Source organism: Periplaneta americana, chromosome 4 (genome assembly GCF_040183065.1).
Source record: "Periplaneta americana isolate PAMFEO1 chromosome 4, P.americana_PAMFEO1_priV1, whole genome shotgun sequence".
In the NCBI taxonomy this organism is placed as follows: domain Eukaryota; kingdom Metazoa; phylum Arthropoda; class Insecta; order Blattodea; family Blattidae; genus Periplaneta; species Periplaneta americana.
Genome location: NC_091120.1, coordinates 144,424,059 through 144,439,420, shown reverse-complemented (window position 1 = coordinate 144,439,420; position 15,362 = coordinate 144,424,059). Strand labels below are relative to the sequence as shown.

Sequence of the window (15,362 nt, the reverse complement as noted above, 5' to 3'; positions counted from 1 at the left end):
TGACTATGTCAGGACTGACGCTGGATGGCTCGCTGTCAGATCGAATTCACGAATTCCAACCAGGCCGCTTGTGGTATGTACTGTATAGGATGGACAGTGAGCCAATGTAAGCCTTAGTTAAAGAATCTAGTCTGGGTTCAGCCCTCGAAACGCCAACTCTTGCAGTAGTAGCAGTAGTATTAGTAGTAGGCCTACTAGCACAGTAGTAGTAGTAGTAGTAATAATAATAATAATAATAATAATAGTAGTAGTAGTAGTAGTAGTAGTGGCAGCAACAGTATTAACAGTAGTAGTAGCAGAAGTAATAGCAGTAGCATTAGCAGCAACAGCAGTAGCAGTAGTAGTAATAGTAATAGTAGCAACAGTAGTAGTAGCAGTAGCAGCAGTAATAGCAGCAGTACCAACATTAGTAGTACAGTAGTAACACTAACAGTAGTAGTAGTAGTAGCAGCAGTAATAGTAGCAACAACAGTAGTAGTAGCAGCAATAGAATTAGTAGGAGTTGTAGCAGTAACAGTAGTACTGCAGCAGTAGTAGTAGTAGCAGTAACAGTATTAACAGTAGTAGGCCTAGTAGTAGAAGTAATAGTAGTATTAGCAGCAACAGTAGTAGCAGTAGTAGTGATAGTAGTAATATCAACAGTAGTAATAGCAGCAATAGTAGCAGTAGCAGCAACAGCAGTAGTAGTAGTGGTAACAGTAGTAGTAGCGACATTAGTAGTAGTAGCAACAGTAGTAGTAGTAGTAACAGTAGTAGCAGTAGTAGTAATAGTAATAGTAGCAGTAGCAGCAACAGTAGTGTACTAGCAGCAGTAATAGTAGCAGCAACAGTAGTGATAGTAGTAGTAGTAGCAACATAAGTAATAGCAGCAACATTAGTAGTAATAGTAATAGTAGTAGCAACAGAAGTAGCAGTAGTTGTAGCATCAGAAGTACCAGTAGTAGTAATAGTAGTAGTAGTGGTAGTAGCAGCAGATTAGTAATAGCAGTAACAGTAGTAGTAGTAGTAATAGTAGTAGCAACAGTAGTAGCAGTGGTAATAGCAGTAGTAGCAGTAGCAGCAACAGTAGTAGTACTAGCAGCAGTAATAGTAGCAACAACAGTAGTAGTAGTAATAGCAACATTAGTAGTAGCAGCAACAGCAGTAGTAGTGGTAGTAGCGACAGTAGTAGCAGTAGTAGTAATACTAATAGTAGAAAGGATAGTAGTAGTAGTAGTAGTAGCGACTGTAGTAGCAGTAGTAGTAATAGTAGAAACAGTAATAGTAGTAGTAGTAGTAGTAGTAGTAGTAGTAGCAGTAGTAGTGATAGTAATTGTAGCAGCAGTAGTAGAAATAGCAGCAATAGTAGTAGTAGTAACAGTAGTAGTAGTGGTAACACCAACAGTAGTAGCAGTAATAGCAGTAGTAGTGATCCACCACTATAACTAAGTAGATAGTGCATGAGCTTCCTAAACAAGTGTATCGAGGTTCGATTTCGGGTGTAGGCGTATACTTATCTTCATTCCACAGGTCTGGGTGTTTATCACTTGTCTTTTACATGTCCTGGGACGTCTCCGCGGTGGTTCTTCATCATGCTGACCACACGATGAGGGAGTTCAGCAATGCGAGCAATTCTGATGCTGGTACAAAGAAAGGCCAAAGATTATATGTTGTTGATATCGGCTCAAAAATAAGAAATATTAATTGTATTAGTTTTCTCCTTTATAAGTTGAAATTGCACAGTCTTAAGCGAAGTGCATTTACAATTTATGACGCAATTTTTACTTGTTTCTAATACAATTTAATACAGTATAACATTTCAGTTTAGACGTATTAGGCCTACTACTCAGAAGTTTAAAGACTCTGAGATTACGAATTGAAGGGTGTTGTTCTCTACATAAATTGGGAGTCTGACATACACTGGGCATTACAAAAATAAAGTAAATTTGAAAGAAAATACTTGTGAACATAAATCCATGATCTGTTTCAACTTTCATAATGGTTGTTATATGTATATTTTATATGATTACCTTTTCATTAGCATGTGCTTATAATTTTTGACGCCGCCGTCCACAAAAACTCATCAATTCCGTACAATTCAATTAACTTAATAGTTTCCGCTCCGGACCATTTCATTTCTCCCCTTCAAATTCATAAAAACAGTTGAATCTTGATATAATAAAAACTTCAACGCTTCTAATTCTTACCGGAGACTAAATGTGGTGCACTAATGTGGTGAAATGTCGAAACTATTTGCGCAATTACAATTGAAATTTTCTGTAAACGGTGCCCTTGCCTGTAGCACTGGTATTTAGTAATTAGTAATAAGAAATGGAATGTGTTAATCACACAGAAAACTACTAACTCAGAAATATAATCATGTGAGAAAGCTTAGAAATATTTCTACAAAAACAGTAGTAGGCCTACATATTATAAATTAAATTGAAATAATGGTGACAAATTTATAGAGAAAAATTATTATTATTATTATTATTATTATTATTATTATTATTATTATTACCGGTATGATAAACAATACGAGTTTTTCACTTCATTTCATCTCCACCTACATCACTACTACCCCAGATCACATACAACAGATTGATCAATCTTAAGGGCTTTGAAGACAACAACTTTTATCAATTTCACTATGCTGCCATCTAGTGAGTGCAGAAGAAGTCACGTTATAACTTCCATGTGAATTGCAGGAAGCACCTGTACTTCCATCTAGCGGTCGTTACCAATCGACTGTGGCGATTCTGGTGGTTGTTCTCTTCCACATGTTACCATTTTTGACATGGGAATGGGCAATCTGTTATAGTATATGTGATCGGGGATACTACATACATTTAGGTCTACCGGTACTATTTTGAGATCATAGATTAATTTTGTTTCCATGAATTTGGTACTTATCTACTCTTTGAAGAAAAAATTTGCAATTTTAATTCAATTTTCAAAAACTCTTTTTTCACCTTATGACTTGACACAAAATTGAGGCATTTAGAGCTAAAGTGGATCAAGTCACAAATTTTCATAAATTGAGTTTAACTCATTTTCTGATTATCTGAAGTTGGATATTTTCCGAGCAGTAATGGATCAAGTCTTAATTCCAAGCATTCGCCGGTAGATGACGCCAGTCACTTGTGGCTCAGATTATTATTTGTTCACGATGTTCTGAACCATAGTGGATTAAGTCATCAAAGCGTTGCATCAGTTAACATCACAATGGTTTATATTTTATAAATCTAGAATTATTGCCAGTGAAATTAGATAATCCACTAGAGCCAGGGTTTAAGCTACAGTCGCATTTGTCGCATTTTGCTACTCTACTTCTAAAAATGCAACAAACTTTGAATGTAAATGTGCAAAAATGTGAAACCACATTGGACTTCAGAAACGAAGCTGATAATGGAGAAAATGAAATCAGAGATGTGTTTGAACTAATTTGAATTTAAATGAAATGCTAATGGCTTGAGCAATGTTCAAAAAGGTATTGAGCAATAGATGTTCAGAAATTGACTTCAAAAAAGTTGGTGCAATTCATAGTCAACTGAACATTTTCTTCTAATTGATATACTGTATCTATATAACTCCAGCGCATACTGTAAATTGTGGAGAAGGTTTTAATTGCATGAATTTCGTAAAAATTGGAATTAGTAAACCCATTTCAGTAAAAATAGTTAGTACTCTGCTAACAATAAATCTTGATGAGCCTATTCGTAAAGAATTTCAATGTTTAGAGTGCCCATAAAATAACGTATTTTAATGTGATGCAAATTCAGCAGTAATTGATTCCAAACATACCTACGTCTAATGATTTACTTACATAAGTATATATTATCTAGAGTGCGGTAAGATGGATTGAAAGTAATAAACTCCAAGAAACAAATTACATAACTTTTTGTTTCTGCATACTTTATTTATTTTATCTTTCTGCACAATTATTTATAATATTGCACAAGTATTTCGTAATTTGCACAAATATAATTTTTCATTTGTGCATTTTTACGACAATTATTTATTTTCTAGCGCAAACCCTGACTAGAGCAAGTTAACTTTAAATCGTATTATCTCAGAACTACTACTATGGACTTGAGCCTCTTTAGCTCTATACCTCAATTAAGGATTTTCACACAAAATAAACCCCTCAAATATTTGGGGGGGGGGCAGGGGTGGGAATATTTAAAGCAAGAAATTAAATTTGTTTGTTCTAGTCATTGGCCCACAGTTTTTATGTTGTCTTACTCCTAAGACTGTTTTATTCCTAAAAGAATACAGAATAGGCTGTGGAAACATTTTTTTTTTTTCAATTTTATCCCATTAAAAAATGTCAATTATTTTTTTTTGTAAATTTCAAACACAGAAGTAAAAATTTAAGATCTTGGAATTATAAATTAACTTTCTTAAGCAATATGACATTGTTTGTAGTTTCGCACTTAGGTATAGTAATCAGATTCATTTTGGTGCAAGAATAATGAAAATATCTCAATTCCAAGTGCATTTTGTGTTAACATTTGTGTTGTAAAATGCTGTAAAACTGAGCATGGAGAAAAGTCATCTACATCCTGAGGGTATGAAAAATTGTAAAACCGAACACACAGTTTCCTGACAATGAAAAAGACAGGGTAATTCGTTTGAGTATGGACAAAATAAAAACACTGTAAAACATTTACTACTGAACTTTATTTTTTGAAACTTTGTGCATACAACACTGAAAGATGGGAGATTCCTCAGAGCTCAATATTACCCCCATTGCGCACCCTGCACAACTCATAACGGTGATGCAATTCAGCCCATGCCCGTTGTAACATGAGAGGGGTGATTTGTTGAAAAGCTTGAGTAATTTTTACTCTCAGATCATCAGTGTTCCTGGATTTCTGCGAATAGACAATGTCTTTAACGAAACCCTACACGAATAAGTCAGAAGGGGTTAGATCTGGTGAGTTTGGGGACCAAGCCAAGAGATAGCTGCTTCCCGTACTGAGTTTCGCCTGCGACCTCCTGCATGTTTTTTTTTTTTTTTAACACAACCTATTTCTACAAATGTTCGATACCACAACATTATGGAATAGTAGTTCGGTGCATTACGCACACCATACTCATGTCGAAATTTCCTTTGAACTCTTTCAACACTCTCAAATTTAGCATACCAAAGAACACATTGTGCCCGCTGTTGATTTGTAGTAGCCATTTTAATCATCTATGATTTTCATTTGTCCTTTCAGATTATACATTGTTGATTGTCATAGGTTATACGCGGTGTGTAGTTTGATAATCAGATATATCACTTTTTTTCGAAATGAGTTAATGTCATATTTCATATCTTCATATGATTCTACAATTGCTATAGCACTATTATGCTCTAAAGTCAGATACATCACATGGATTTGTATGATGAAAGAATAGTATTGGTTGCAAATCCTTGGTTCCTTGCAAACATTTCTCCTTCATACTGAAAAATTATGTTTAATGATGTATCTGATTTTGCAATTAAACGCCTCATATGGAAACTCCCATCTTTTAATCATAATTTAACCAGCAAGAAATTGTTTCTACTATCATAGTAGCTTTATAAAAACAAATTAATATTAACCATACCCAAACGGATAAGACTATAATACAATCAAACTCTATCACCAAATTCGAATTGTTATTACACGAAAAATAGGTATATAAAATTGACAGAATGTGACGGATTAACACTTGCAGAATTGCACTTCCGGTTTAAAGAAAGAGTGCTTCCGGTCAATAAAAACTCAGCTGATTAATTAACCAAACATCATAGAGACAAAACTGATAGGCCTATATTTTTTTAAAGCTAGAAAGTTCAAGCTTTCAGATGATATAAAAATAAAAAAAAATCATTTTTTGAAAGAAAATAAAAAAATAAGAGTAGATGAGTACCTTAAAAGCGTATCATTTTGCACAGAGAAATTCTAGCAATGCTTTGCTTTATTGGGTCTTATTTTTGTCTCGAGAGCTCCTACAAGACAGTGGATTAAAACAGTTATTCAAGTGAAAAATTAACGCGTACCAATAAATCTCGCAATAAAAAATGTACAAACAAAATTCCGTAGATCAACTGATAAATATATAGGGTTGGCAACACTGACACTGACAGATGAGAGTGCAGTAGCTCATATTTCTGTAATGAAGCTTTTCCGTTTAACTGAAAATCTAACCACAGAACATGACATTCTTTGCCCTTGAGAAGTAAACAATTTATGTACTTTTTATATAGTTGACCAATTAGGCTATTTTTTGAACCTGTATAATCCTCCTGACATTTCTTATGAACTTTAAAAACCAGTATCCTTGATAGAGTGCTCTTGCATAAACTAATTAACTAATAAGAACAACTGCGACCTTCTAGTGCATTATAAACTTGTCGGTTTGCGGTTTCCGATACAATCCTAGGCTGGAATTTATACAACCTTTACGATGCAGATTCGTTCACGATACTTGAAATGCATTTTACAAGACCTAACTGCGTTTCTATCGCTTGGTCATTGAGCGAGACAGCATGTTTTCTCATATTGATAGGGGTATCTTTCAAACTCATCCGGTCGTAATACGATGGAATAAATATATTATGTACTTGTGCAATAGATTACGTAGAACTGTTTATTTTCTGTCACTCTTCGGTCATATTTACCAGTTAATATTTTACATCTAATTTATTTAGCTTTATTTCAGTCTGTTCTACAGTATGGAATTTTAGGATGGGGATGTGCTTGTAATTTTTTACTCTTAATCCACTGATTAGCTCAGGAAAAAAAATAAAAATGTGCCTTAATAGTCCTCTTGAGTATTCATCGGAACTTTTCTTTACTCATTTCAATGTTTTTAAAATTAGACAAATTTATTATAATGCATTATTAAACGTTTTACATAAAAATCGCAATAAATTCAAATTATATTATCATAAATACAGAACTAAAAGATCTGTATAATATCACTGGAGGAATCAAAGTGTTTCATAAGTACAGTTCTTAATCATGGTACCTACTTTAGTACAAGGTTATATAACATAATAATCGAAAAATACTCAAGTTTGCAAAATTTTTGTGTCAGCAAATTATAAAATAAATTAGAAAAGTAATTTTTAAAGAATATGTATTTATTTTATGTGTATTTATGTATGTGTATAAGCCTAAGTTAAATAAAATTAAAATTCTATTTTTCTAGTTTCTTGTCACAAAGTATTAGGGGCTACAAGACAATAAACATGTTTAAAAATAGCTTAAAGCAGCCGTGGCGAAAATGTGACTCACGAGCACATTGTGGCTCGCAATGATATCTATGCATTTCTCTTGCTTCCTACCTCCCCCAACCCCCACCCTCTCACTCACTGGAGTCAAACTCCGTTCCATTTGTATTTGTTTCTGAGTGGCGAGTGGCGTATCGTCGCAATGTCTCTCTCGAAACCATGTACCTCTACAAAAACGAAAGTTTCAAGTAGGATGGGAGGACGCATTTTTTTTTGCTGACAATATGATGAGAATATTAAATGTATGATTTGTTCACAAGTATTACGAGAAAAACGGTTGTATAACATAAAACGGATTATACTACATATCACTCATGAAACATTAAAAGGTTAAGTGTTGTTATTATTATTATTATTATTATTATTATTATTATTATCATCATCATCATCATCATCATCTCTGTACGTCGATCCTTTTTTCAGCAGATGTACGAATAATGCAGTTAGCTCTTCAATTTAAACTCACAGATTTACAATGTGATGTTAAAAGAAAGCTAGATGTAAGGACTTGACAAATGTTGAACTTTTAAAATCTTTGCCAAAAAATAAATATCCGAAGCTTCGTTCTTTCGCTTGCTCTGTTGAAGCCATGTTCGCTACAACATTTGTGAAAAATTATTTTCAACAATGAAAATAGTAAAAACCAAATTTAGATCACGACTGACAGACAAATACCTTCGTGATCAACTACGACTGGCAGCAAGTGACGTAATTCCTGATTTTGAAACTCTGTCGCACAGACATTCTGAAGACAATTAATTTTAGGTTGTAATAATGTGTCCCATGTCTTCTTATTCATTTCTTTCTTCGTTACATGTACTGAACATTAGTTTGTAACCTTGTACCATATAAAATTTTATTTAAGTGCTTGACGTAAGGAAAATCCGTTAATAAGTCAGACAGTGGCTTAACTTCCCCTTCGAGTGTCCGCCTCCCTCCAAAGGGGCTATGCACATTGCAGGTTACACAGTGGCTCGGCGCACGATCACATTTTCGCCACGGCTGGCTTAACGGAAACCTTCTTACTAATTCACTGTAATTATACTGACTTAACGGTCACTGACTAGGCCTATATGGTAACTTCTTTCTTCAGACATGCATTCTGTTAGAGCTTTATTTTAAAAATTGTCTCATAATAATCTCTTCCTATTATCTAACATTATTTGAAATGTATATACATTCTATGTATTTTAGTTTAATTTTCAAGAATAATGGTATTTTACAAACAACTTCAAACTACTGTAATTCTGAAAATATTGATATTAGGACACATGTTTATATGACATTTTTAGCTCAGAATGTGTTCGGAAATAAGCTCCGTAAGGGACGGAAAATCCTCGTGAATAAATCTGTATATGAAATAGTAGTATGTTACATTCACTGAATCCATTGGAGTACTAATAAAATTTCTATCCTAAAGAACTTGACCTACTTATGAGTTACGGTAATCAATTTTTGAAAAACTAGGCCTACGTATTTTTGTTTAGAGCACATTTCTAAACATTCCTTTTGGATAAAAATCCGTAGTGTAAAAGTATATTCATTAAATTTGTTTCGTATCCCTTGCGAAATCTAATAAGATTCAATAGATTTCTGAAGGCGACTGTACAGAGAATCACGAAACTGCGTAATGGATCACGTAATGCAAGCAACAAGAAGAATTTGAAGGTCAACTCAGAGCGGTGTTTACTCTGTCACTTTGGTGCTGTAGCAGTTTGGAATCCTAGTCCATGCACGTAACGTGAACTGGTTGCTTTTGTAATTTAAGTCTTTCTTTAGACAGGAAATTAACTTTCCGTGCTTAACGTGGCCTTGTCTGCGTCCGTAAATTCTATATTAAGATAATTTGTTCTAGAGCTTCTGAAAATACTATACTGGAGACACTGCCAATTTGGCAGTATTCAATTTTCTTAAGCCATTTTTTATATGAAAAAAAAGTCCAACATTTATTTTAAAGGTTATAAATTAACTGAGTATTAGAAACACTGAAACGAGGATACTTAAATCTAAGATAAACATGAAACAAACACATATTAAAGACTTTTTTTCCGAAGTAAGTAGGCCTACTCTAATGTACAGTAAGTAGTGGCAAAAAAACCGGACCGACCTTCGTAGCTGATTTCAGAGCCTTGTTCACAGTGACAGCACGATAGACTGGTAACTAAGACTTTCATGGTTTGAATCCTACCTGGGAAGGACATTTTTTTTTTGTTCCTTATTCAAATTTATTCCCAATATCGATTGCAGCGATAGGCCTATTTTAATACTCAATTAACTTATTATTCCCAGAACATGAATTTTACCAGCTTATTTTCTAATGGCTTTCGAAATGGGCTACGTCAGCAGTCGAAACTACAACAATTTCAATAGATTACTCGCTATCTTGTGAATGCGAGCATGGCATGCGCAGTGGCTCATTTCGCGGACTTTGATTATTCCGTCGGTCCTGTTTTTTTTTTTTTTTTGCCATTCCGTCGGTCCTGTTTTTTTGCCACTACTGTACTGTAATTTCACAAATCTTGTAATACACATAAGTCTACGGAACTGGCTTCATACGGGTGAATGACGGGCATGAAGTACACGCGATTAATATTAAAAAAAAGACATAGTTTAATTGCAAAGTACTTAACTGTGATATTAATTTCGAAATTTAATTCTTCTATAGTGTAATGACATATTATTATTCATTACAGTTTCAAACAAGTCGTTGGCGTCATATTGATGTGTGAATCGTTTCTACTATCAATTGCATTAATGTCTTGAGACAAGGCCTTTGGAAGGAGGACGCGATTATGAAGAGGTTAATAGACTTATTTTGTAGGATCAAAAAATTAATCTTTACGTAAATTCTTCGAGCAACAGTGCATATTACTGTGGAATCCCGGCCACCAAGTCACTCAATTGAGTGCGCTCCTTGTATAATGGCAGTTGACTTAATATAAAAATGTCAACATACATGTCGAAATTGAAGTCAGGCCACAAAAGGAAAAACACTGGAGGAGAGGGATTAGATCTGGTGCTATGGATTGAACTTCGGCGTAGCTCAATGGTTGGAGCGCTTGGTATGTAGAACCAAGGACCCGGGGGTCCATACCTGTGGAGTAGCGGTCAGCGCGTCTGGCCGCGAAACCAGGTGGCCCGGGTTCGAATCCCGGTCGGAGCAAGTTACTTGGTTGAGTTTTTTCCGGGGTTTTCCCTCAACCCAATACGAGCAAATGCTGGGTAACTTTCGGACTCATTTCACCGACATTATCACCTTCAATTCATTCAGACGCTAAATAACCCAGATGTTGATACAGCGTCATAAAATAACCCAAGGACCCGGATTCGATCATCGATGCCGGAGTGAACTTTTCTCCTCAATATTAATAATTAATATTAATATTAATAAATAGCTCAGTCTGCTAAGGCGCTTGCCTGCCGAACCGGAGTTGCGCTCGGGCGCGGATTCGATTCCCACTTGGTAGGGTTTTCTCCGAGGTTTTCCCCAACCGTAAGACAAATGTCAGGTAATCTATGGCAAGTCCTCGGCCTCATTTCGCCAAATATCATCTCGCTATCACCAATCCCATCGACGCTAAATAACCGAGTAGTTGATACAGTGTCTTTAAATAACCAAGCAAAAAAAAAGTGAAGACGTGTGGATGAATGTGAAGAACTAAAATAGGAAGTTAAGAAATGTGCCAGGAAGTGTGTAAGTACGGGAGTAAGCAAAGACCTGTCGAAGAATGATAAATAAATGCTACGACATCACGTCCCTGGCAGCGAGTTGTGAGCGTGAAGTCAGTGTACTTAAGAGATACAACTCCACCCACACTCGTGATGTCATTAAGGCAGTCTGTGTAATAAACTTGTATTCTCTCAATACGCACTTCATTTGCGCTCTTTAGTGATGAAGGCTGCAGTTGTTGAAAATTCATGAATAATGAGATATGATTTACCACCGAATAAATTGATGAGAATGTGGTTTCAGCACAGTCTAGTATATACAGTCACGAAGTGCAATACGTAGTAAATATGCATCCATAGATAGTTGCTAACCACTAGGATCGCTACTATCGCTTCATTACAGACAATGCGAAATAGTACCTGCACAGTCTACTGTTCCTAGCATCCTCACAACTCAAGCTTCGTGACTGTATATATTAGACTGTGGTTTCAGTTAGAAGGGGCCACAGCACGTTCTGCTATTACAGTTGATGAAAAATTGAATAAAGCATTCGGAATGCACTGGATTGGACGAAGCGGATTTCAGTCATGTCTCCACGGTCACCAGAATAATTTTTTGTTGGAATATGTGAAACAGACTAGGTAAATTGAAGCAAAAGATCATACATGTTATCCAACACATTCCATAAGCAATACTTTTATGAGTGATAGAGGAGTGTCAGGATTAGAGTCCTGCATAACCGGTTACGAAATATAGAAAAGAAATATTGCTACTGAACGCCCGGCGCTATAGACAGTATGCGAAGCTCTTCCGTCTCGCGGAGTGGTCCAATGTTCAGTTTAACGAATGTCCGAGTCTCACTCGACTGGATGGCTCTGGATCATGAAAGACGATAATATTGAGCCATCCAGGAGTTCCAAGAATCGTTGCAAGGACACGATTATCATCGTGTACCTTTCAATTGATATTTCCTCCTTTTCCCATTAATTAATTAATTAATTAATTAATTAATTAATTAATTAATTAATTCATTCATTCATTCATTCATTCATTCACTCATTCAGCAATCCAGGTAATGCAACAGCACGCATCATGAAGCTAAAATGATTAGATTTGAGAGTGCTTTTATTTTTGTTAATAACTTTTTACTTCCCTAAAAACGATTTATTACAGAAATAATAAATCCACTTAGAATAATTAAAAGACATAGGCTATATTAACAACTACTCTTTCAGAGGTAGCCTGTGTATTTTGAGTTTAAAGTATGAACGTTACAATAGTAAGTGTGTATATTTGCTCTTCTATTTTAATGTAATTGTAATTTATTTTATTCTTGCATTTGTTTACATGTTAGATTTCATCTATGCATTACGCTTATTTCTTTTGTTGTTACCGGTGTACATTAGTTGATTTATGTATTAGTTATGAAGATAAATGTACCAAAGTGTCTAATCAATTATAATCCTATTTCAGGCTAACTTACTTACTTACTTATAGCTTTTAAAGAACCCGCAGGTTCATTGCCGCCCTCACATAAGGCCGCTATCGGTCCCTATCCTGTGCAAGATTAATCCAGTCTCTATCATCATATCCCATTTGCCTCAAATCCATTTCAATATTATACTCCTATCTACGTCTCGGCCTCCCCAAAGGAAGGTCTTTTTTCCTCCACCTCCCAATTAACACTCTATATGCATTTCTGGATTTGCCCATACGTGCTACATGCCCTGCCCATCTCAAACGTCTAGATTTAATGTTTCTAACTATGTCAGGTTAGCATCGTGATGCACTTGGGGAGCTACGATAAGTAGCGAAATCCGGTTACGAATGCCGGCTATAACGGCTGGGGGGATCATCGTGCTAACACACGATACCTCCATTTTAGTTGGATGATCGTCCACCTCTGCTTCGGCATGTGAGCGTGAGGCCAACAGCCGGCTGGTCGGTTTAGGCCCTTCACGGACTGTAGCGCCACGGATTATTATTATTATTATTATTATTATTATTATTATTATTATTATTATTATTATTATTATTATTATTATTATTATTATTATTATTATTAACTATGTCAGGTGAAAAATGCAATGCGTGCAGTTTTGCGTTGTGTAACTTTCTCGATTCTCCTGTAACTTCATCCTTCTTAAGGCTGGTTCACAATAAACTGGGAACGGAAACGACAACGAGAACGAGAACGGAAATAATGTTAAAATTAAATGTATTTAAATGTGAGCATTCTCAATAGTTAATTGTGAATGTTCACATTTAAATACATTTATTTTAACAATATTTCCGTTCTCGTTCTCGTTGTCGTTTTCATTCCCGGTTTATTGTGAACCAGCCTTTAGTCTCAAATATTTTCCTAAGAATTTCAAGCTAACACTTTTTTTTAATTAGGAAAAGTAAATTTCATTCAATTGTTACTCCATTTGTGTAATTACAAAATGTCATCAGAGTTCCTGTAAAATGAAATGCACTTGGTATTCTGTCCTATGCGACCGGTCGAATATAAACCATTCTAAGCGCTGTTCTGCAGCACTCTGGTCAGGATATCGAGTGATATAATGTGTTCAAGTAAATGGAATACACTTCGTATAGATGCACTGAGATCAGTAATCTTTACATGCAAACCTAGTTATGTTTAACTAAGGTTAACGCATTGTAATAATTAGGCTTCGAGGCTTCGGACCCAATAGAGCAGTTCAGTGGGAAATCCGCACGGCGTATTGAGTATCGTGGTAAAGCGTACAGTGGGTGAGGGTACTGTAGAATGAATGACAACAAATATGCAAAGGAAAACTCTCTGGATTTGAAGGTTCTGACAAATAATTTCGTTTTTATACAAACCCATTTTCAAACTGTGTCTGAAACTATTATACGGTTAGAAAAGTCAGAGTAAGACATGCCGGAAGCCCTCAAATTAATTGAAGAAATGACACAGAGAATTAATGAGACACCAAGTACACCGGTTACTGAACGTGTAAAATAGAAGTAGAAACCAATTTTATGTAAAAATAACGTATATCGAACATTGTGTAATGTAAACAGCAATTTAGTGGACATAGAGTCACCCGAGAATAAAGGACTGCCTCTTAGAGACTGCAATGATGTTAGGTTTCTTCGTTTTGCTCCTATCACGTCATGCGACGTAGAGAGCAACTTTTCACAGTACAAACTTTGTTTGGAAAATAGCCGAAAAAGATTTACGTTTGCGACATTGAAAATGTATCTTGTAGTACATTGCAATTCGGTACTGTAACTGCACTTCCTAAAGACAACCAATAGGATAAAATAATGAAGAAATTAAATTTGCTACATGTTTATTTCCACCATTGACACTGTGTATAACTAAACACAAATGCTTATAAAAGACAGGAGAATAAATGCTTTTCACATTCTTTTGACATTGTCATTGTGTAATGTATATTTACTTTCAGAATGTACATATGTGTGTGTTCCCCCATGCTACCGTACTCTATTCTAAATAGCAACGTTGTTATCTCAACACTTCTCTACCTTTACCTGCAGCGAGTCAACAACCTATAGTACATGCACAGTAAACTTATTGTATCGGGTCCCAAGTCTCGAAGTCTGGTAATAATGTAATAATTTGTGCTGTGCGGTATTTCGTGGTAGAATGTGATTATTAAGCGATTTCTTTCAAATAAAATAATTTGTTATGCCTGTGTTTTCCATTTTAAATTAATGTCCCCCTCCCTTTGGCAAGTTACTTTTCTGTCACACGGAATAATAATAATAATAATAATAATAATAATAATAATAATAATAATAATAATAATAATAATATCTTAAAGCTAGAAGTAATGATGGTAATGATATACATTTTATGTACATACAGTATATGTAGAAAACGTTAGTTGACGATGGTACTGTAGTATCCATGCCGATGTGTGCGGTTTCCTATGTGATTGGGTAACATTATAAACCAAAAGTAAGATTAATATCAAGACTACTTTCATAAATGCGCGGTTGACCACCGCTCGTATGAATTATACAGGTTTTTCAGCCTTGAGTTTTTTACATGTAAGACGATGGGAAGCCCCGGTTTACTTGTTCGCCCTGGACTTCGCATGCATGTTGACAAACGTTGATTTTAAACGTGGCTTACAATTACCGTTATGTATTTATGGTTGTAGACGAGGCAGTCCGCGTGATGGCTATGTGTAGCGTGTGCGTTTTCTGGCTAAGCAGTCTGAGGTTCCATTACCACCTTTGGCAATGAAATAAATATATTCCGTCCACAGAACTGGGTGTTCGTCCAGTGATTTTTCTGCGGTAGCTTTGAGTCATGCCGATCCCATGAACAAGGAGACCCACATTTGTGAGATGTCTATGGTGTGGCCAAAACTACTTCCGACTTGACGGCTTTCAGAGAAGGGGGAGCAATGTTGTCATATTGTCCATCTTACGTGTATGCGAGCG

At 35.4% G+C, this 15,362-nt stretch overlaps 1 protein-coding gene across 3 annotated transcripts in view; it reads right to left on the bottom strand.

Annotated features, from left to right (window-relative positions):
* The window catches only part of LOC138698252 (V-type proton ATPase 16 kDa proteolipid subunit c-like), a 65,932-nt gene extending 51,023 nt beyond the window's left edge, over positions 1-14,909 (bottom strand). For 2 of the 3 annotated variants that reach the window (XM_069824042.1, XM_069824041.1), the window contains exon 1: positions 14,777-14,901. In XM_069824042.1, the coding sequence (XP_069680143.1) occupies positions 14,777-14,899 (123 nt within the window). In that variant the 5' untranslated portion in view covers positions 14,900-14,901. Of the gene's footprint in view, positions 1-14,776 lie in introns of all 3 variants that reach the window. The other variant, XM_069824044.1, reaches the window with a different exon arrangement.
* Between the last annotated feature and the right edge of the window lie 453 nt (positions 14,910-15,362).